General features: G+C 41.8%; 1 protein-coding gene across 6 annotated transcripts in view; it reads left to right on the plus strand.

Moving 5' to 3' along the window:
* Nucleotides 1-22,420, plus strand: part of CDON (cell adhesion associated, oncogene regulated) — a 57,398-nt gene that overhangs the window by 10,871 nt on the left and 24,107 nt on the right. For all 6 annotated transcript variants that reach the window (XR_005814247.1, XM_040534316.1, XM_040534320.1 and 3 more), the window contains exons 2-9: nucleotides 8,303-8,439; nucleotides 10,767-11,039; nucleotides 12,953-13,099; nucleotides 13,386-13,529; nucleotides 14,096-14,383; nucleotides 15,216-15,485; nucleotides 16,368-16,724; nucleotides 20,734-21,017. Coding sequence is in view for 5 of the 6 variants with exons in the window: in XM_040534316.1 (XP_040390250.1) it covers nucleotides 8,364-8,439; nucleotides 10,767-11,039; nucleotides 12,953-13,099; nucleotides 13,386-13,529; nucleotides 14,096-14,383; nucleotides 15,216-15,485; nucleotides 16,368-16,724; nucleotides 20,734-21,017 (1,839 nt within the window). In the remaining variant the exon portion in view is untranslated. The remainder of the gene's footprint in view (nucleotides 1-8,302; nucleotides 8,440-10,766; nucleotides 11,040-12,952; nucleotides 13,100-13,385; nucleotides 13,530-14,095; nucleotides 14,384-15,215; nucleotides 15,486-16,367; nucleotides 16,725-20,733; nucleotides 21,018-22,420) is intronic.

Genomic DNA, 22,420 nt, shown 5'->3' on the forward strand with positions numbered 1-22,420 from the left:
CAGTTCAGGGTCTATTAAAGATACTGGGAAAGGTGCCTGGTAGGTTGACGTGAATCTTTTTGCTGTTCGGGTGCAAAGTTCCCTTTTGTGGACGTTGGTTCCTACCCCTTCCTTTGTGCTTGTGCTCTGAGACTGCGTGGTGAGCTGAAACCGCTCCCTGATCCAGGTGAAAACTAAACCTCGTTTTTCTTTGGCTGAGGTTCCAGCTGGATCTGCCAGTAGGTCTGACTCACTGGCCATGCAGTCGTGGGTGCAGATAGGAGGATGCAAGCCAGGTCCTGAAGGAAGGTGTTGCTGCCCTCCTCAGCAGTAGCCTGAATTCTGATTGGCATAAACTGGCTGTGAAATCTTGTTCTTGCTAAAATTATTTGGTTGAATAATGTAAAAAACAATGCTGTGCTCCAAGGATCAGGTCAGCCCTGCAGGAAGAAGAGTGGAAAGGATTGATGAGGGGAGGGGAGCATTCAGAAATACCTTGTATGTGACTGGAGGTGAGCAGAATTGTCCTTGGAAGTCATAAGGTGCTGCGAGAGAACCAGTACAGGTGTTGAGCTGAAGATACGGGGAAGAAGAAAAATGAGAATAGGGTGAGATCTCAGGGGTCTTAAAGAGCAAAGGGCAAGAATTTTGTATTTATTTGGTCTACGGTTACTCTGATAGAACTGTTAGGCTAATGATACCTTTCGATCCCTTGGGGTCTAAAAGCCCTTATTTAGGCATTTAAACGTAATTGCAGCACAGCAGAACTGTATATTAGGCTAATGCTCTGTTCTTTTTCTTCCCTGGAGGCTAGAAGAGTCAGAAACCATACCCACTTCATTAGTGTGGCAGCAGGGGGACTGTGTCAGCTTTTTTTGAAGTTTAATAATAAAATTAACCTAATTGTTATGCCAGTTTGTGGGCAAGAAAGTGTGACTTGGGTGCATTTTCCTGATGCCTCTCTTGCTGTGACCAGTGCTGCTATCACTGGATGCAAATTCCAAGTGTCTGTGATCAGGATGTGCCTGTGGCGGATACGGAGTTGGAATTTTTTTAGCTGTGTTCTCTTACAGGGAAGAGAGCAGTGTGCTGCAGAAGCACAGTACACAAACTGTTAAATTTTCTTCACTCTGCTCTCAAATCCATTTCTTCAGTCAACGCCAAAGCATGCGTTCTTCTATCAAGACCATATGTACGCCAAGACTGAGGTTTTAAAGTCAAGGTGTTTTCGAAATATTGGAGTGCAAATTAAGTATCTGAGTAATCTTAACTGTCTTCTCAAAAAAAATTCACTATCAGCCTCACATATAACTCAAAGGATTAATGGAAAGCTAAACTTTGATCAGAGTCCAACAGCTGATACCAACCATGAGACTTTCCAGGCCTGAAAGCAAAATAGAAAAATCCAGTGAACAACTCAGCAAAAGATCTGCTTCTCTGTCTTTGAGGCAGTCCAACTTTTTGTTCATGTTTTTAGACTGATACTTCTTGTTTTTCTCAGTTACTTAATGTCTTTGTGTGTCTCCTTTGTCCTATGACACCAAACCTTACCTTTAGAAGAGTTTGAGTAAATTCACATTCTGCATGTTCAGAATTCATCTCCTTTGCTCAGTGCCAGTCAAGTTTCTCCTGCCATCTGCTGCCCTTTGTCCTGAGCAAACATTGTCTTAATGGCAACAAAAATGTGCCATTTGAAATTGTTGCACAGCTGATAATACACTTTAGCCCTAAAAATGCTGTCAGGTTTTGTCACTAGCTGAAGGCCACTGTCTCGCACCGCGGGTTGAATCGTGCAGCAAATATGAAGCTGCCATCACTTGCAAGCTAGAGACCTTTTGTGCACAGTCATGGAAGACTAATTATAAAAATGCATGTTACTTATCAAGAGTGAAAATACTAATTGACTCATTAAGCATGAATGCTTATAGAAAACATTTGAGCATGGGCTTAGCACTGATTCATTTGGACACTAAGCATGGGGATGGGCAGAAATTTGGAGATGTTAATGGAATTCAAGGTAAGGATTGAAAAGGTTGTGCAGTTTTGTTCTGCAGCTTCTTTAAGTTGTTACGATAACAGTCTAGAAAGTTTACTACCAGTTTAAAACATAATAAATAAATATGAACACAACTTCAAAGGGTGCTGTTTCTTGTAATTTTAAATACATTTCCATTTGGTTTGTTTCTGTAGATGCCTTTGAGTATGTTTCATTGTGTTCTCTGATCTCTGTATCTTTCACACTTGCTTTATAGGGTCACTGTCAGCAAACTGTTTTTGTGGGGTTTTCCTTTTCAGATTTTTCAAGTGTGTTTTAGGATAGAGAAAATATTGGGCTTTCAGGACTGCTGGGCAGAGTTCAGTTTGTTTTGTAAAGTTTTATAAAAGCACCCAAAAATCCCTTTGAAGTACGTAATTTTATTACACTCTTGAAATGCCGTCTTTCATGATGCCATAATTCTAATAGAAATGCCTAGTTATGGTATTTTAAAAAAGGAAGAAAAAAGACCCCAACGCTTATGTAAGTGCCTGATTTCTTATCTACATTGCTCGGCTTCCTGTAATTTAATAACACAGAATCTGCAGTTTCAGTGCTTGAGGTGGAGAGTGTAAAACGGGAGCACTTGAATTTTTTTAATTTTTTTTTTTACACAAGCTGTGACTACAGCACAACTTTTCTCAGTGCTCGGGTCCTCTCTTCTGAGTGTAATTAGGAACACATTGATTCTTATTGCAGCTGGCAGCTGCTCACTATTGCCTTTTTCAGCTTCTGACCCCCATAGTCCCGGTGACCTTTCCTGGGGTTAGTCGTGGGCCCTTTGCATTGTGATGGGCTAGAAGTGGCTCATGTGGAGTTGATTATTTCCTTGCTTGTCTGGCCTTTTTGGTGCCATAACTCCAAGTCACTTCCATTTTCTTCCCCTGCTTTTGGCTGACCACAGTGAAAGGAAATGCTTTTGCTGGCGACAGGATCAGTTTGCATGCTTGACTGACTCGATTGAGACCCTGAAAAGGGGGGAGGGGGAGGGTAATGAACACTGTAGGTGCTGCATTTGCTTTTTAAAGGCTGATGCTAATGATGGAGTGATCATTAAGCATTCATAAAAATGGTGCTTCAGCAGCAGCCTGGGTTGCCTTCGAGCGACCTCAGACCTGAGCATGCCGGCATAAAAATCCATCTGCCGCATCCTCGGTGCGCGGCGGCTCCAGGAGAGGTGCAGGCCACAAACGTGCGAAATAACTGTGGGCGCCTTGGCGTCGCTTGCTCGTGGCTGCTTCAAGGATTTCCCAGCCACCAAAAGACCCAGCAATAAACCTCAGAGGTTAGACTGCAAAGCTGATGGGCGGATTGTCAGTTGCTACTGGGCTCCCAACCATTCCTCCGAGCACAAAAAGCTAATGAAGTATATATGCCAGCTGTTACACTCATTTTGCCAGACCCCAGGAGGACAGCATGAAGACAGTCAGTGATCAAAGGCTTTAGAGATCACTGAGGAGCCCGGGCTGCAGGAATGTCTGATTGCTTTCTCTTGGAATGCCACAGGCTTCAATACCATTTTTTTTTTTTAAGGTGTCTTGGTGCGAGATTTAATGATCTAACTCAGCTTGCTTGTACTAAAGGCATAGTATTTTAGTTAATTCTGAGGGTTTTATTTGCCCCAAATTTAGATTCTTTGAAAACCTGCAATTGTTTTGTCAGTACAGCAGAAATCTGGGAAAGTGAGTTAAAATTACTCTTTTCTTGGTAATTCTGCAATTTAATAAATAAACCAGGAAAAAATAAAAGTATTCTCAGCACTTGCTATTTGTTTAGATTGCATACAGTACTATAGAGTGAGGTTGGATTAACTGATTTTGTGTTGCAGCTTAACAGAAATATGCAGTCTTTGGAATCTAATGCTGTTTTGCTGCGAGTCAAGGCTGTTGTCATGCCGGCAGCTTGCAGGCAGTGCTGCCCCTGAAGCAGCCGCTCTGTCAAGCAAACATCACTTTTTCCTAGGTCTTCTTGGAGAAGGCTGTCAGCTTCTGGAGGTGGAGTGGGTAACCTGAATAACTCCCTCTGTTCCTGAGCATGCAGTTTCCTTCCTCCTCTCCTGCTTTGCGCTGGCTCTGGTGTTCACAGGGCCCTGCACCGAATGTGTAGGGTGCGTTTGGCTGGCAAAAAAAAACCCTTTCTTCTTTTAGCTTCAGTTTGGCCTGGCATGCTGGAACGTGGCTCAAGGTCAGAGGAGTCTGGGGGGAGTGCTGGGGTGGGAATACTGCAGCGGCTGGATTGACAGGGGGCTGCAGCTAAATGGCGCTGGCAGCTGCTTGCTCTTGGGCACGGCAGGAAGGTGATTCAGGGAGCTGTAAAAAATGGGTATGGAATAATGTTCATTTTAGTAGTGACTCTGCCCTTGGCTGAAAGGGTGGAGGTGAGTTTATGGTTGGGAAAAGGAGCAGGAGGGCAGGTTCTCCCCTGTGTCCTGAAGGAGACAGGATCCTCTCAGCCCAGGTGCCACACGAATGTGTGGTAAACAGCAGCACTTACCATTTTTTGGGGTGTCAGACTTGCTTTTGGGGCAAACATGGGGAGGAATGAGTTAGTTTGGAAGCTGGTAGGTTAAGACAGCTGCACTGAAGACATCAGCTTTACATCAAAGACCACTGGTGTCTGGAGGGATGTTGAGAAGTGCAAAGAGAGGAAGAGGGCTACTGCCAGGGATGTGCTGTCCTGCCACGTGGATCTGAGGCAACAGCGAGGAGCCTGTCTGGCTGCTCTGAGGCCTGGATCTCCTCATCTTGGCCCAGGGTTGCTCCTATCCCTCCTAATTATCTCTTCAGGCCTTGAAATCCTGGTGATTGTCTGCAAGTTTCCCAATGGAGGCAGCCGTGGAGCTGTGAGGAGGCCTGTGCTGAGGCCCGTCTGCCAGCCCAGCAGTGGGGACCTTGTGGGGACCCTGAACCTGCTGATTAAAATGTCACCTTCCAGGCTGTTGTGCTGTTTCACATTAGCTCTGATGACTTCTTTGCTTGCCAGTAGGTGGCATCCCGAAGGTCTTGGGCACGAAGCTGCCAGCTGATGGACGGGCACATGCCTGTCCCCAGGGCTGTTGGACGAGGATTCCCTTTTATGAAGTGTCTGTAACAAATGAGGCACACAACTAGAATTATCTTGTCCTCAGAAGTACTCCATTGTAATGATTTAAGTCCCAGAAGGTATTGGGTGTACATTTACAACCCTGTGCATGCAGTGTGCTCCAGAGATAAATATCCATTGGAGTGGTCGGGATTCCGCCGTCTCGTGACATGAGCCCTTTGTCTTCCTTGTTTCTATTGACCTGAGATATGCAAGAGCAGCAGTTACATCATAGTTGATAAGGAGGTCAAGTACTGGAGGAAAATAATTGGAAAGTGACTTTAGATGAAGATGTCTGAGTGGAGGTGGGAAAAGTACGTGCTTTTGCCATGCTGTGGCTTTCTGGTGCATGTCCCTGATAGTCTAGAGAAACTGCCATTGGAAGTGGAAAGGGCTTTTTTTGATCCATGAAAATGGTGGCCACCTCAATTCAATTCTGTTATTTTTATGAATAATTCCTGTTAGTACTATTTTATTTTACAAGGGTCTTAAATAGCCCCATCTTCTCAGTGACACCTCTTCCTTCAAAATAACTATTTGATTTACCAGTGATGGAAATTGATTATCTCAAATGAGGAACAGCAAATGGAGGATCACCGATGTTCCTGGGTGAACTCAACCTGGATACTGAGATACTAAAGTGGAGTCACATCCAGCCAAAGTGCTCCTTTTTCTGTTCCAGGTAGATCCCCAATGACCCATGCTTGCTGTCAAATGTCATAGGCAAAATGAAAGTTCAGGATTATTGAAATGATGGCAAAGAGGAAGAGTCCTGTTCTTCCATCGCTTAGGCCTTTTAACACTTGGATACATATTAATAGAATATTAGAGGCAAGTCTTCTTCACTGAGTGTCTAAAGACCCCCAAAACTATGAGCTGTGGTCTTTCCTCTTTTCTACATAGAGAGGGCCTTCTATAGTGACATGAGGTAAAGCACCTGCAGAAGAAAAAAAATATTTTTTGGTTTTGCGGGATCCCACCTTCTCTGAGTGTTTGCATATTTACCGGTGGATAGGAGGTCTTTGCAGTCCTCTAAAAAGTGGATGGCAGAAAAACTTTATTCTGATGCCTGGGCATTGTCACTGAACAATGCTACATGAGTTAAAGTTAATATTTTTCTTTTTTTCTCCAGTCAAAGAGCATTGGTATTTGTGGCCTTCTTTGCATACTCACTGTTTTACAGTTGGTCTTACCACTCCACAAGCCTATGAAAGCCAAACTGGTAGGTCAAAAGAGGAGTAGCTGTTGATACTGGCAGCTATGAACATGTAAAGAGAAAGATAAACAAAGGGAAATCAGAGCCTGGATAAAGTAGATCTCCAAAGATAAAGTTTAGTTAAAGATAATGAGCTGGCCTTGTTTAAAAAGACAGCTGCAAAATAACCCAGTAGCTCCATGTGCTGGGGTTAAAGTTGACCTAGAATATACGTTTCATTGCTTTTCATAAATAAATAGTCAAGGGAAGATTTGGCAAAAAGCAACATTGCCCCCCACCCTCTTCAGAAAAGTGTTTGATGTTAACAAGTTCTCTGCATGTTTACTTTGTCCTCTGTGCTCGCTGGTGGAGCGGCTCTGCTGCCCTTGAACCGAGTGAGAACTCAAATAAACCAAAATGCTTTCTGCACAGCCAGTCTTCCTTGCCATCTGTGTCTTACCAAAACAGTCCTGACTCCTTCAGGAACCAGCAAACTGTTGCAGCGTGGTCTGCAGGATTACTGGATCTTCTGAACAGCTGAAATAAATTTGCTGCATCAGATAAAAGTGCCCAGAAACAGGAGCAGAACTCGTCAGATTTTCTCTCAGCCTTCTAAAACTGTCATTATAAACTTGAAGTGCAATTTGCAGGGAGAAGTAGTTATAAGCAAATAGTTCTATAAAATCTGAAGTGATGCTTTTATTGTTATTGGAGTCTTTTCCTGATGCTTATTTTGCATATACTTTTTACAGTGACATTCTGATGATAAAATACTGTAATTTTAAATAAACTGTGGGAATAATTTTGCTGTTGATATCTGGATCCAGCTTCTTGGAACCAAATGGCTCCGCAAGCACTCAATAAACTGAGAGTGCTGCTTAGGACTTACTCCTATCAAACATATGCATTGTTGCACTTGTTTCTGTGTGCTGCCAGTAAAACTCATGGTTATTGTATTTGTGTTAGATATGTGTTTATATACATCTCTGATATATGAGATGTTTAAAATATATGTTGAATGTTATCAGCAGCAAAATTGTATGACCTGTTTCGGGCAGACTGATAAATGAAGTAACTATGCTAAATGAACTAAAATCTTATTAATCATTATAATACAAAAGACAAATAAAAAACTTAAGTGAGTGATAGCTGCAGGGTTTTGTTTGTGTTTTTTTTTAAACTTTTTTTTGGAGAAGAGATGGGGACTCTTGAGTGTCAGAAACAGTGCCTGAGACTTACCTCGTGCAAGGGGGGCTGCTGGTTTCACGACTTGGTCCCTATGTTAAGGTGCTGAAAGGGAGGTCTTCTGCAGTGCGACTGCCAGGTGTGATACAGCTGGGGAAAGGACTGTCCTCTTGTAGAAGCAGCTGTGTAGATAAGGCGTGCATAATGAGCACCCCAGAAGTATATATAAGAAAGCAGTTTCAGTTCTGGAATATAAATGAGAACAAGATCGACATCGGTAATGTTTTTTCAGTAGGATTTGCCACAGTTTGCTTGTAAATCAGCTGAGGGACAGTGCACATAAGCAACGTGGTTCTTGACCGACGTGACAAGGAAAGTAGATGACATATCTCACTAAGCAGGTTTAGCACAACCACAAGCAGTAGCTGCATCGCAGAATATAGATTCACAAAAACTTGTAAAACAAGTGTAGCCTAGTGATAGATGACCAAATGATTATTGTTTGCAAACAATATTATCTCAAATAGATAAGCTGTTTACTTTGGACTTCAGTTCCTCTGGTTGGAAAGTAGTCTAATTTATCAAGGCTGTACGGTTCAGCGCGTATGCCTCACATCCCAGCTGTGGAAAAATCTTATATCAAGAATAGTACTTGGAAACATAGTTAAGTTCAACTTCTAACTCATTTTTACAGATGGTTTCTATATTGTGAAGAATATTGGCTGTTTCCTGGTCGTGCTTTTTTTTAAACTCCAAACACTTTGTTGTAAGAGTTAAAAGAATAACTCCTGAAATTTACAGTAGACATCTGTTTGTTTGTTTTGTAGCTGTTTCAGTGCCTCATCTTAATCTGGAGCTTTGTGCTTTCAACTTCTGCAATCAGGCGCTATGCATCCAGATCCCGGACATTTACAGGCACCACTCTTTGTTGCCGTCACAGTTCTCATCTCTGCCACGAGTTCAGGTAAGGCCTTCTTGCCCTAACCAAAATGTGTTTGCAGGCTGAGCATGTACTTCTGAATGAGCAGTGATTTAGAGTGCATTTCAACTTTAATGCCAATTTTAATGCATGTTAATAGCCTGATTTTAGGGATGCATGGAGCGCTTACACTCTGAAGCTCAAATGTCTTACGCTGGATATGACTTGTTTTGTGAAAAATTGGCTCAAAACAAATGCTGGAATTTAGAAGGCTCTCAGTTATGTAGGTTTGTTCTTTGGGATCTCCATGGACTAGCTGGACTCTGATTTTGCTGCGTACCGTGCATCTTGTGTTCCCATGGGATTGGGAGGGGATTAAAATTTGCAAGGGAAAGGGGGAATGAGATCTTTGAAACACGAACATTGATGCGTGGCTGTAGTTGGAACAGCTCTTGCGTTAAAAAAAGAAGAGGGATGGTTTTAATTGACACATCTGCTCTGCGTAGTCAGCTTGTCTTAATGTAACCACACAAAAAAGAAGCTTTTACTACTTTTAGCACTTCATAGCCAATCGTTATAAGCAAATGGGATAAATTTTATTTTTCAAGCAGTCATAGGAGATAAATTCCAGCTGCAGGGTCACTGCTACCAATTTTGACTTTTACATTGAATGTAAAGTATTGGTGTTACAAGCAAGGGCAGGGACAAAGATGAGGGAAGATGAAAGTAACAGTGCAATTTCAGAGCTATTGGTGGCTCGTGAACTAAAAAGGCCAATGCTTTTCTCTTATCCCTGGAAATTCAAACTGAACTAATAGGAAAAACAGTTTTCTAATTAAAAGCTAAAAATGTACATCTGGAGTCCTGTGAAATGCTTGGATACCATTTTTATGGATTTCATATTTTTTTTTTAAGTGAAGCCACACTTTAATTTCCAGTTTTATTTTGTTTATGCAGATAGTTTAGTTTATGGTTCTGTTAAAAATGCACAGTTTCTCATCTGAAATTCATCTATATAGACAGAGCTTGGACAGACTGACTTTGGAAGAAAAGCATGAACTGAGAGCCCCACCTACAAGAAAACTGTCTCTTATTTGGATGTCATTTAATCTTGTCTTGACCTGTACTATCTGGACTTTTTTAGCTTACTCACAACCTAAAATTGTTTTCCCTTGCTGTTCTGTCTCTTTGCAAACACTTTTTCTCCCATGTTTCTAACCAAATAGGAGTTATTGGTGTTAATTGTCTTTCTCTTGATCTGTTTGTACAAGATCTTTAGCAGAAAATTCCGTAGAAAACAAATGGAAATAATTCCCAATGCTTCATTGGCCGGGATTGGAAAAAAATTTCCTCCAACAAGCAAGAATTTTCTTCTGGCAAATAAATGGATTCTCATAACCAAGTTTTGTAGAACTGAACCTTTTATTTATTAGCAACTTTTCCTGTTTCTGTTCGTCTTGACTCAGTAAAGATAATGGGCGCCCAATTCATCATTCTCATCCTGATGAAGTCCATGTATTTGGAATTATCAAGAGCCTTTGCTGTTCATCCAGCTTTTTTATCCTGCTATTTTTAATTAGTTCTGCAGACTCAGAGGCAGTTCTGCACAAATACCTGGCAGGCTGCTACCATTTCTAAAATTTTACAAGTCACGTCCGGGCCCGCTTCATATGGGACAGATCAGCTACAGCTGTGTGTTACTAGACTCTGTCTGTTCAGGTGACGGGTGCTGTTTCACTCTGATTAAAACCAGTGTGATTGCAGTTACTGCTTTCCCCTTTTTTTGTGGCTCTCGCAAACATGGTCTCATCGTGCTTTTATCAAGTGATATCGGTCATATCTGGATGCAAGGGTTAGATTTACTTTTTGGGTGTGATGTACACACTCACATTGTCTGTAGTTGGGGATGTATCTTGCCCTTCCTTTAAGCAGAACCTACCTTCATGTAATCATTGTTACTGTCTTCGTGGGGTTTGAATCTTGTCCAGAAGTTTTCCCTGGCATTTGAGAGTGGGAATTTGTAATGAGTTCCTCTTCCAAAAGAAAAGGTGATACGTATTTGAGTATCACTAACAATTTGGTGTTTAGAGACTCTGCATTCGTCAGTGTGTGATATGAGTAGTCTTTTTAGGAATATTTATGCCTCTTGAGAAACTTTTTCCTGAAGCAACCAGTCCCTTCCAGCACTAACGAAAGAAGTCTGGTTTGTGACCAGTGGCACAAACCTTACAAAAGAGGATTGCTATAATACAGGCTATGGTCAGTCTCCAATATGAGTCAATATATCCTTAATCTCATTGCATGTGCTCACGCAAAACGCATTAATAAATGCTGTTCACTAACTTAATATTGTTGTGTTTTTTTCATTTTAGGTTTACTTCCCCATTTTACTTCTGAGCCCCTGTCTACTGTACAGAAGTCTGGTGCACCCATACAACTACACTGCTCTGCTGAGCCCTCCACAGCTTGCATTTCTTGGCTGTTTAATGGAGAGCCTTTGGACAGCAGGGTGGGAGAAGTGGAAATCCAGTCGGGATCTTTGACAATCGTCTCTCTAAGCCTGTCAACGTCTGGTCACTATCAGTGCATTGCCAACAGCAGCGTGGGCGCTGTTGTGAGTAGGGCTGCAGTGATATCAATAGGCAGTAAGTTAATTTTAGTTTGCGTTCCTCACTCTGTGCAAATTGCATAGATCTCATCTAGTTGACTTGTAGAAAAAGCCTAGTTTCAAATCCCCGCCCCCCCCTGCCAGCACTTAGTATGTGATCAGTTATGTTTTTCACCGATACTCTGTTTTCTGTGTCACACAAGACCTGTCACACAGAATCACAGAATGTTAGGGATTGGAAGGGACCTTGAAAGATCATCTAGTCCAATCCTCCTGCCGGAGCAGGAACACCTAAATCATGTCACACAGGAACACGTCCAGGCGGGTTTTGAAAGGCTCCAGAGAAGGAGACTATACAACCCCCCTGGGCAGCCTGTTCCAGTGCTCTGTCACCCTCACTGTGAAAAAGTTTCTTCTCATATTTAAGTGGAACCTCCTATGTTCCTGCACACATCCATTGCCTTTTGTCTTATCATTAGGTGTCGTTGAGAAGAGCCTGGCTCCGTCCTCCTGACACTCACCCCTTACATATTTGTCAGGTGATGCACATGTGGAACAGCTCCCCTGGAGAGCTTGTGGATATTCATCCTTGGAGGCTTTTAAAGACTCCACTAGAAAAGCCACAGCTGATTGATTTAGCATTGGCGATAGCCCCTTTTTAGCTGAACTCTGGGCTAGAGACCTTAAGAGAGCTTTCCGGCAAATGCAAATATTGTTCAATGAAACAACATTCAGTTCAACGAATGACCTAAAATGCAAGGTTCCTGAAAACTTTTCTTCAAAAAGGATCTTCAAAAATGATCAAAAAGCAGCAAGTGAGCTGCCATGCCATTGCAGAAGCATGCTTGAGAGTCAGTAAGAAAGGAGAGGAGAAATGAGTCAGAATTGTTGCCTGGGAAATGAAAGGAATTTGTGCACCTTCCATCTACAGCATTTCACTGGTGAAAACCATCTAGATGTTCTTCGGGGGGGGACTGTCTTCTGCCATTCTAGGCGGAATTTCCCATCTCTGTAGCATTGATTCTTCTAATCAGTCTTTGGTGCTTGATCTGTAAATTACTTGATTTAAAAGTGTTTAGAGGAAGTGCAATGTCTTCCATGTGGAAAGGACGATGTAGTGCTGAGAGTGGGAATGTAGTATTCCTCCATGAGGATGATTTGTCTGCTTAAGATTGCAGTGCTGCCTGAATTGGGCCTTTGTCAAGCAGGATTTGAGTGATTTTTCTGTAAGGGTATCTCATCTATGGAGCATGTCCAAAATTCCCCTGGGAGGAAAATTTCTTGTAAGTGTTTTGGCAGAGTACTGACCCATAGTAAGACCCTCTCAAGAGAGCTATAAGGGTAGCTAGCATAGAAAAACTTCTCAACCTAGAAGACGCTTTGAACATGAAGGGCGTAGAAGAGCAGCCTTCATACTTTTATCCTCCTTTTGAGATTTTAGTAGCAAATTTGAAGGTGCTGTTGATTGTTGAGGCTTTCTGCTTGCCTCCTTGCTCACGGCAGTGAGTGGAAGATGCTATTGTACTCCGTGTTGTGTTAAGAGAGACAGAAAGACAATTTAATGTTTCTTATGAGAAGGCTTCCTCGTGTTAGTTCAAATTGTCTTCTGTATTGCCTTCAGAGCCCAAGATTAACACCACAGTCTTCTCTTACCGATTTTTCTGCTTTCTTTTCCCGGAGGAGTTGAGGGAACATAGGAACTATTTTTTCTCTTCACTCTTCCTGTTGAAATGCTAGTCCTTCCTGGGGTAAGAAAGCGTGTCTACACCAGAAGGCTTATGGTATTACAGACTACAGAAGGGACCATGCCTGTTGATATGAACGTCTAAAGGCCAGGAAAGATAATCAGCTTGATACCAGCTATATTTTTTAAATGTAAATAATGTGATTACTTCCCTTCACCTTTCTCAAGCCTTTGCTGCTCTTAACCTTTTACCAATTCCCTTCTAGGTCTAGCTAATTTTGATACTTCAGTGAAGCCTGTCATTGTAGCGGAGGAAGGCGGTACAGCTTTCATTGGCTGCAAGGTGCCAGAAAGTAACCCTAAAGCACAAGTTCGCTTTCGAGTGCGGGGAAAATGGCTGGAACAATCAACAGGTGAGAAGTTTTATGCCATTAACCAGCAATATAAATATCCAACAAACTCTTTCTTGCAATTTTATCTGAAGTAACTTAAAACCTTCCAGAAACTTGCACAACTTTATGCACAAATCACTTAATCTAAATCTAGTTTTGTAAATTAATATCCTTTTCATAGCAGCATGATCTCTTTGTGATCCTAAATTTAGAACAGATTGATTTTTATGACAGGTTATTTAAAAGAAGCAACTCTTTATTTGAAACTAAGTTAAATATAATCATTTTTCCTTCCCTACTTGTTTAGATAACTACCTAATTCTTCCATCTGGAAACCTGCAGATTTTGAATGTATCTTTAGAAGACAAGGGATCCTACAAATGTGCTGCGTACAACCCAGTCACTCATGATCTCAAAGTAGAACCTGCTGGACATAAGCTTATAGTCACACGTAAGTATTTGATTTGATTTTGCAGAATTAATACATCTCAAACTGAATAAATCATACATTTGGCTAGATCTTAAATTCTTACCACTAGGACAATCAAATGTTTGTCCTCTGCTGTATACGAAGAGGTTAGTAAATATCTGCTGAATGTTGTTTCTCATTTTCTGTGGTTAAATCTGAGTCAAAAGAAAAAAGCACACAAAGAAAAAGATTTTGGCATGGATGTATCAGCCTAAATATCCACTGGTCTCAAATGCCATGTTATAAAAAATTCGGCATGCGTTATTTGCACATTAAATTCTTACTTCTCTTTGCCTCAGAGGAGCAATGTGGCTGCTTCTCAAATCCCAAGAGGACAGAGCACTTAGCAGTATTCCCTTTTCACGGGCTAATTCTGCAGTCGCCAAACTGATTTTTGAGCAAGATTTCTGGAAAAATTATAGTATTGTGCTTAGTCACAAGGGGAAATACCTGTGTTTAAAAAGACATGGTAAAGCTTCAGGACTGGAGCACAGAATTGGAAATTTAAAAACTAGGTTAGTGATAAGTTTTGTCTCCTTTTTTTCCAGGCTCTTCCTCAGAAGGCTTACACATACTTCATCCCCTGGTCTCCCAGACCCTGGCAGTGCCCCAGCACAGCCCTTTGACACTAGAATGTGTTGTCAGTGGACTGCCTCCAGCCTCCGTCCACTGGGTGAAAGATGGCCAGGATGCACTGAGCAGAGGCAGGTGGAAACTGCTGCACTCCCATCTCGTATCAGACAGGCTTGAGGCATCGGACTCTGGAAATTACTCCTGTGTAGTGGGAAATGAATTTGGAGTAGTGAAATATATTAACTATTCACTTACTATACTCGGTAAGAAATAAAGAAATTTTGATGTCCAGGCAACAAATATTTTGGTTGTATACTTGCTATTTTTGATATCAGATTACAAGTAGCTTAGTATTCTTTCTCAACATAAGCGTAGTAAAATAAAGGTATGTTCATTATGAGCATATCTCATCATCTCTCCCAAATTAAAATTCATGACTATCTCTTCTCAAATCCTTTGCAGTCTGAAATAATTTAACAATAAGGGAAAACAAACTCTGAGGCAAGAACTGATCTATTTATTTTTCTGCGGAGTGCCAAGTATATATGGGATATTGTGTCAATAACGTGGCAGAGATGTTTTTCTTTCGAGGTTGTGTATAAGCAAAAAGCTGGCAAGTAGAGGTGGTACGTTTGGATGAGGACAAAAACTAAAGAAATTTATTTGGCCAGCTTGGTGTGTCTGCAAGTTGTTCCTAATCTCCCTCTTCCTTTGTAGTAGATTTTCCTGTGTTTGAGTTTTTTGTCTCCATGACTATTTTTGTTTGATTTTTGAAATGTGTACGTTAGAGGGAACTTGGAAAATAGGTTGACACAAAATACACCTTTTGTAATAAGGATGTTACTAAAGATTTTTTTTTGAAAATACAAGTGTTTTATTAACAATATTAATGCAAACATCACTGGAATAGAGGGAAAAGACCATTAAAATAAGCAAGCGTGTGGGGGAAAAACAGCTTAGCTTATGCGTAGAACTAGAAGTATGTGGTGCTTACTTAGCCTTTGTATGGGATAAGTTTGTTTAACATTTCACAGTATTATTTTCCAGGATTTAGGCTCAGATCAACATCCAATGTAAAATTATTTCTCTTTTTAGAGCCAGTCTCAATTTCCAAGGGACTGCAAGATGAAACTGTGGCTGCTGGAGCAACTGTGCATTTCTGGTGTGATGTCCATGGAAGCCCTGCTCCGACCCTCACCTGGCTGCACAATGCGGCTCCCCTCGATCGTTCTCCACGGCACCTGCTGTTGGGAAACGGCCTGCAGATCCATGGTGTCATTGCGGAGGATTCTGGCTTGTACCAGTGTGTAGCAAACAATGGGATTGGATTTGTGCAGTCCACTGGGAGACTTCATGTACAGCCAGGTAGGGGCACTTGCAGGCCTCCAAGAACTCAAATTAAGCATTTCTCCTTGAAGCTTTATTTTTTCCCCCCCAACTTGATTATGTATCTATTTGCTTCTGACCTTTATATGTGGCAAATCTTACAAATAAGGTGCTCTCAGTTGAATTTTAAAAGCGGTAGGTGTTTCTGTATTGTGGTTACCTGATAATTGAAGTGTAGATTACCAGCTGCAATTAAATCAGTTGGTTGAGCTTGATACAAGTTATTCTTTAATGGAATCAGGGTACTGTTGTGCTGGATGAACTGGTATTCTTAGCAGTATTGGCTGCTGAGTAATGCCTTTTTCATACCCTCAGTTTACAAACTGATTTTCAGATCTGGAGTTAATGCACACACTTGTATCAGACTAGCAGGTACCTGCAGTGCTTTTGGTCACTTTTCCATCTAAGATACTATGCAATATTGGGGAACTTGATTTCTGCTATTACACAGACATGGACAAGATCTTTACTGTTCCTGTTTTCTCGCCATTTTGTGTAGCTTTTGACATATTTTGTAACTAAATTCAAATTGATGTGAGATGTGCTGGTTGAACAGATATTGTTACCTGTTCGCCTGTGGAGTGGACTAAGTCAGGCATGTCTGTGTTCCTCCTTGACAGTCAACCCTTTCATGTATAGAAAAGGTAATGTGTTTTCAGTGTGGTTTTCTATAAGTCTTCTCTAAGCATAAATTTCATCTGATCTCTTCAGTCTGGAAAGGAAGCTAGAGATGCCATCTAGACAAGAAATAACAGTTGAAATGATTAACAAGAAGCGTGCATGACTTTTTTAATTGCATTGACTCAGTTTGGCATTAAACATGTTCCTTAACCACACTTACTTTTTTGCTTTTTTCCCTAGGCAGCGGCTCAAGGCCAGTTATAGTCTCTCCACCAGCAAGCGTCAGTGTGACAGAAGGTGGGGACGTTACACTGTCATGCAACGCCACTGGTCTACCCATTCCCGTCATCCGTTGGTATGGCAGCAGAGGCCTCATTACCAGCCACCCCTCCCAGGTGCTTCATCCAAACCCGCAGGAACCTTCTCAAGCAATGCCGGGCAGCACCATTGCAGAGCCCACCGCCTATTTCACCGCATCTCAAGCAGGGTCGAGCTCCTTGCACATCCGGAACGTGACTCCAGGCCATGTGGGGGAGTATGCCTGCGAAGCCATCAACGAGCATGGCTCTGCCATGTCGGAAGCCTTCCTCACAGTTGGTAAGCCTGAAGCGCAAAACTGATATGGAATCCAGTGCCATAACATGGAGCACAGAGGTAGTCAGCATACGGATTTAGGTGAGAAATGAATCTAAATAAGAATTAGAAGGAAGGTAGGTAGTGGAGGTACCCTGGGGAAACGCAGCAGAGGGGTCCAAGCTGCCTTCATGGTCCTCTTTCTCCCTTCCCTCTTTTGTCAACTGATAGGCAGAGAGGAAATGGCTGCGTGTATTGCATGGTGCTTAGCATTCTAATATGTGATTAAGAAACTTCCCAAGGTGGGTGCTGTGCTGCTAGGAAAAGAGAATTCTTATATTAAAGGCGAGGTAGGGAAAGAAGGTCTTTTTTTTGACATTGGAATGTTATATTAGTACAATTTTAAGTTCCCTTCATAAATTCCATCCACAAGAACTAAGGTACAGGTTTTAATTACATGAAGTGACTTAGTTTTTCAGTTCCTACAGCATCTCGTCTCTGGACGTTTGGCTGAATGTCAGTGCGTTTTAAGATCCTCTGTATATGTGGTCCCATACTTAAAGTTCTTTGTTATCACCAATTAAACTCATTTATATGATTTGAAAAGATGCTGAAAGGTTCTCTTAGAGGAAGGGAAAAAAAAAAAACAAAACAAACTAATGAAAGTGATCCCATCATGTGGTTTTATTTGAGTTATTGCTGAACCTTGCTAAGTGGAAACAAAGCTAAATATCATCCCAGAATTCAATCTGTATCGAACAGAAAAATCCCACTGCTTTGCCTCAGAATTTTATGGCAGTAAGTTCAAGTTTAATGTTTTGTTTATTAACTTTTATCGGTTTCTAATATGCTGCTGATTATGATGTAGAGGGTGGTTAAGGCATTTGGTTTAGATATAAAACTTAAGTAGTTTCTGGGAGCTGTTAGGGTTTTTAAACAGTTCCCATCCATGCCAGGAGACATGCTCAAACATTTGGAAGTTCTAATGAAGAATTTGTGCCAGGTAGTCAGTCGTTCAGGTGCTTCAGAAAGGCTTAAGCTGTGATTCCGGTGCATTTCATTGGTGGTGGGATCAACCTAGGAAGCTCTCTGCCTCAGCAGCTTGTCTCTGTAATTTGCCTTGCTCAAGCACAGAGTAAGAGATTATTTGGCTGAAAAATGTATTTTTTTTTCTTTCTGCTGGATCTGTTCCATGACCTGATCCACTGCATGGTCTTAAAAGCAGGCAGGGCAACTTAAGCCACCATCATAGTGAGAAACCACCAAAATGTAAAACGATAGCCTTAGCATCCTATAGGCATAACATTTATTTTAAATCTTTTTTTAGACAGTTGTGGTGTTTGCATGCACGGCAGTATCTTTCCTTAGCTACTAATTACACTGTTAATTCTTCAAAATAACTTTTGTCTAATGGAAATTAAGGAGAAAAATACACTCTAGGAAATCCAAGCGGCAGGCAGGTTAGTATAAAACCCAAGAAAGAGTAGCGTTTGCTAGAGTTAGGTTGATGTTATATTGGAAAGCAGGCTCAAGCTGTCTTTTATAGAGGCCAGACATGTCTGAGAAGTTTTAGGGTAATTTGAAAGGCTTGCCAGGCTGGGGTGACTTCACTGATGTGCTATGTTCAGATTTTCAGAGCACTTTCCCAGCCTTTGCTAAGGTACTTAGCAAGCTCGTAGAAGGGGGGATCCTTTGGTTGTTTAAGAAGCGGGGAAGAAATGCCTGGGAATGTGATCTGTTTGCACAGCAGAGACAGCACTGATGACAAAATACAAAGGTTGCTCTGCTGCCATACAAATAAAAGGAATGCCAACAGGTTGAAAACTGCTTGTACATCTGTAGCCCTGTTTAAAGAAGGGTGTAGAATAAGTAGAAAAGATGCTGTAAAACCTGGCAGGGGGATTCATAGGGGTATGGAACAGTTTCTGCAGGAGGAGAGAGTGAAACGATGAGGGCTCTGTCTTCAAAGTGGGGCACCCAAAGGGGAAACGTGATAGTGAGCTATAAAACATGGGGTATTACAGAGCATACAAGTAAAAGCTGTGAATACATTCTCCTGATGCTTCAACTTGGGATGCTCAGTGCTTCTCCGGTTGCAAGGGAGTATTTTTTCACAGCACCCTGTTGAACTAGAAATACTGTTACTGAAGCATTATAAAAGGCTGGAGACAAACGGGCTTAAAACCTTCCCTAAATTCTACTTCTGGTCACTGTTGGAGACGGGATCTTGGGGCACTTCATCCTTTGGTCTGACCCGGTTGAGTCCCGCTTCTGTTCTGAGGTGGGGCTAGGCAGATGAGGAAGAGGAGAAAGAGTGAAGAAGTGAAGGGGGAAGGGATGATGCTCTTGCAGCAGCTGGAGGGAGTTACACGATGACACAGCAGCCAACGGAAGTCTGATGTACTGGTTTGTATGGGTAGCAATTATACCAGAAACTCAGTAAAAAGAGCTCGGCTCTGAATTGCTTAATGGAAATTGTTACCCAGGGTTGTTTTTCCAGAAGCAAAATACAGATTATTTGCCAGTTGTTGACGACTCCCCTCTCGGAGCAATAAACACAGCAACAACTGCAGGTCTCCTGTCACCAGCCTAAACCACAACTAATTCTCCATGCACAACAGTCCATTTCCCCATGCCAGCAGGCATCGAACCATGTTGTGCCCACCCACAAATCCTCTGAGTCCGTCACAATGCACTGGGCCTTCTGGCTCCTCGAGCGAGTACAGCATTTGTTTCCAATATTAATGTGTGGCAATGCATCACTTTCCCACTGCTTACTGACAGTAGTAGATATCCTTTCACTTTGAGGTCGTCCTAGGGTTTCTGACATTTTAAGCAAACTAGGTCTGGCTTTGGGGGCTTCTCCTTGTGTTGTTCCCTTCTCCTGCCTCTGAATTTTGTAGCATTCCTAAACAAATAGGAAGAAACAAACAACACATGCTTGCAGAGTGTATTCAATTTGAAAAGAGAACTTTCCTTCCCTTCCCAGCTTTTTAAAAAGTGGCCAAAAATAGCAGCCACACTTGCTGCTGGTATTTTAATGGAGGTTTGGAGGAATCTGAGTCAGCCAGGCTAACACTGCCGAGGCTTTACATTACCAAGGAATTTGTTTGTTTTGTAAACCAAGTTCCCTTCATTCCCTTCCCCTTCCAGACCCCTGCACGTAACATAAACCTACACAAATCTGAAAGAAAGGACAGGGCTAAGAACATCTGGCAGTCCTGACATAGCAGCATGCAACCTTTAAGGGCTGCGCTGGTTCCCAAACGCTCTCATCTGAAGCACTGACGTTTTCTTGTCCTGGATAATCTCAGAAGTCCAACCTGCCACCCCTTTCCTGGATGGAATGCTGACAAGCCCTGCATCAGTCGAACAGTATTTTTCTGTCTCATGGTCTCTTTCGTACTACTGATACTATTTTTTTTATTTCAAACCGGGCAAAGTAAATAGGCTGGAGGAGGCTGGAGCAGGATTTCTAGAAATGCGTTGGTATTAAATTGCATGTTAGATCTGCCTGTAAACTGAGTTTGTTCTCAGCATAAATTTTCAAATGAAATAGTCGGGTCGTGCAGCTTTCAAAGCTGATCGAAATTACAGCTAAAACCTCAGAAACTGAGGTAGGAGAATGTCCTCTTGTGTGCACGCCAATTCAGGGCATGAAAAGTTCCTTGTACAACTGCAATTAATTTAAAATTACTCCGTTTGTGTCACAAGTGTAGCTCTGTGTTTTTACTTCTAACATACATTGCTGCTACTTAATTTCTTGGAGATGGTAATCAAACCGTGCCCGTGGACGTTGCGTTTCAGGTTTTCTCTTTGCTACTGTGAAATGCCACCAAAAAAAAAAAAAAGAGCAGAAAGCCGGCATGCAAAGGTTCAGCTGGGCACTGCGGTCAGGCCTGCGTGGGGATCCCTTGAGCTGGCTTTGCAGCAGGGTTTGTTTGGAAATGACGTTCTTAAATGATTTAGTGTCCCCTCCGTGTGGGGCAAATATACGTCATCTCAAAGATGTAACCAGACTCCTCCTTTACAGTTCCCTTAGAAACTGGCACGAAAGCAGAAGAAATGGCTCCTGTGGAGACTGTCGAAAGCGATGGTGACTTTGGTGTGGAAACAGCGTTTTCAAGCCTGCCTCCAACAAAGCTGCATTTCGATGCAGTTGCGACAGAAAAGCCCTTGAATAGCATCTCCGCCCCAGAAGCCCCCATCATCCTCAGTCCCCCGCAGACGCTCAAGCCGGACACATACACCCTGGTGTGGCGTTCGGGACGGGATGGCGGCTTGCCCATCAATGCCTATTTTGTTAAATACCGCAAGGTAATATCGCAGCGCTGAAGCAGTGCACCACAGCAGACGGATTTCATTGTTTTAGGTTTCTCAAGGAACCAATAATTGTTGCATTGCTGGTGTTAACAAGAATGTGGTGTCAGGCCAGAGAGAATATAGAACGTAGTTGAACCACAGCTTTATTGTGGCCACACAGGCAGCTTATTTTAGGGATGACTGAAGTTGGTCACAAGTATGCTGTTCTATCAAGATTTAAATGAGATTTATTTGGCGGAGCCCAAGCTTTTATTTCCTTTATGGTATCATTATGGTCTATGGGGAATTGGGCTCCAGGGCATGTTATACACAACTTCAGTGATGTTAAAAATGCATTCACGTGAGCAAGCCTGAATCTGGTTTGCTGTGGGTACACTTGAGATCAGAAGGGAAGATGAGTATTAGACTAATCTGTCAAAGAATTTGCTACGTTGCATCCCAAAGAGGCTATTTTAAACTGAAATTACCAAATATGAAAGGGAACTAATATTCCTTAAGCAGATACCTGTCATGTCCTTAAAAATGGTGTGTCAGCAGTGAGCTGTTCTGACAAAAATCAGAACTAAGCAATGCCTATGCCCGTTCTTCCAAGTGAAGTTTTCTGTATGGCAAAGCTGTTTGTTTTATTTTTCATAAGCTTTTTAATCCTCTACATCCTGATCTTGTCTTAGCCTGGAGGGAATGCTTAGATTTTTGACCTGTTAGTTCCTGAAAACCTAATGCCAAAGTCTGTTGATACAATTTCTCATCCAAAGGTAGCTGGTTCACGTAAGCACTGAAAGCTTTGAATACTTATTTGACCTTTCTGATGCTTACCCTTCACTCATAACAATCCTTTCCACATTAAATGTGCTCACTCATGCATTTCTCAGTAGGGAGCTTACCATGTTTTTTTATGGTAGTGTTTTCTTTGTCATAAATTATTTCATTAATTTCTCTCTTTTGAAGAAAAAAAAAAAAAACCTAGGGGGAATTAAAACTTTGAAAGAGGGGTCTCTACAGAGGGGAATATTTGAACAAAGACCGCTGGCATAACCTTTGATAATCCGTGGCATTTAGATCTGCCTTCCATGTTATATTAAAATCTTACATTGTTTAGTAGTTTATTTTTGCTAGAATCTGTCTTTTTCTTTGGGATTTGGGGGTAATGTTTTGCTGCAAAGGTCAAGCATTAAGACACTACCCTCAGTCTCTTTTCTTTCTTAAATGGTGATTTCACTGTTAAACTAAAAGTGTTGTTTTTTGGAAAAATGCATTAGTGAAAACCAAATCTTTGGTCTCTCTGATGACTTTTCTTTTCCAGCCTCTAGAAGTAACTAAGACATACTTTTGTTGCCCATTTTAGCCAGTAAATAATTTGAAATGCTTAAGTGCAGGAAAAGCTGGGATAGTTCAGG

This window comes from Cygnus olor, chromosome 22 (assembly GCF_009769625.2).
Source record: "Cygnus olor isolate bCygOlo1 chromosome 22, bCygOlo1.pri.v2, whole genome shotgun sequence".
Lineage (NCBI taxonomy): Eukaryota > Metazoa > Chordata > Aves > Anseriformes > Anatidae > Cygnus > Cygnus olor.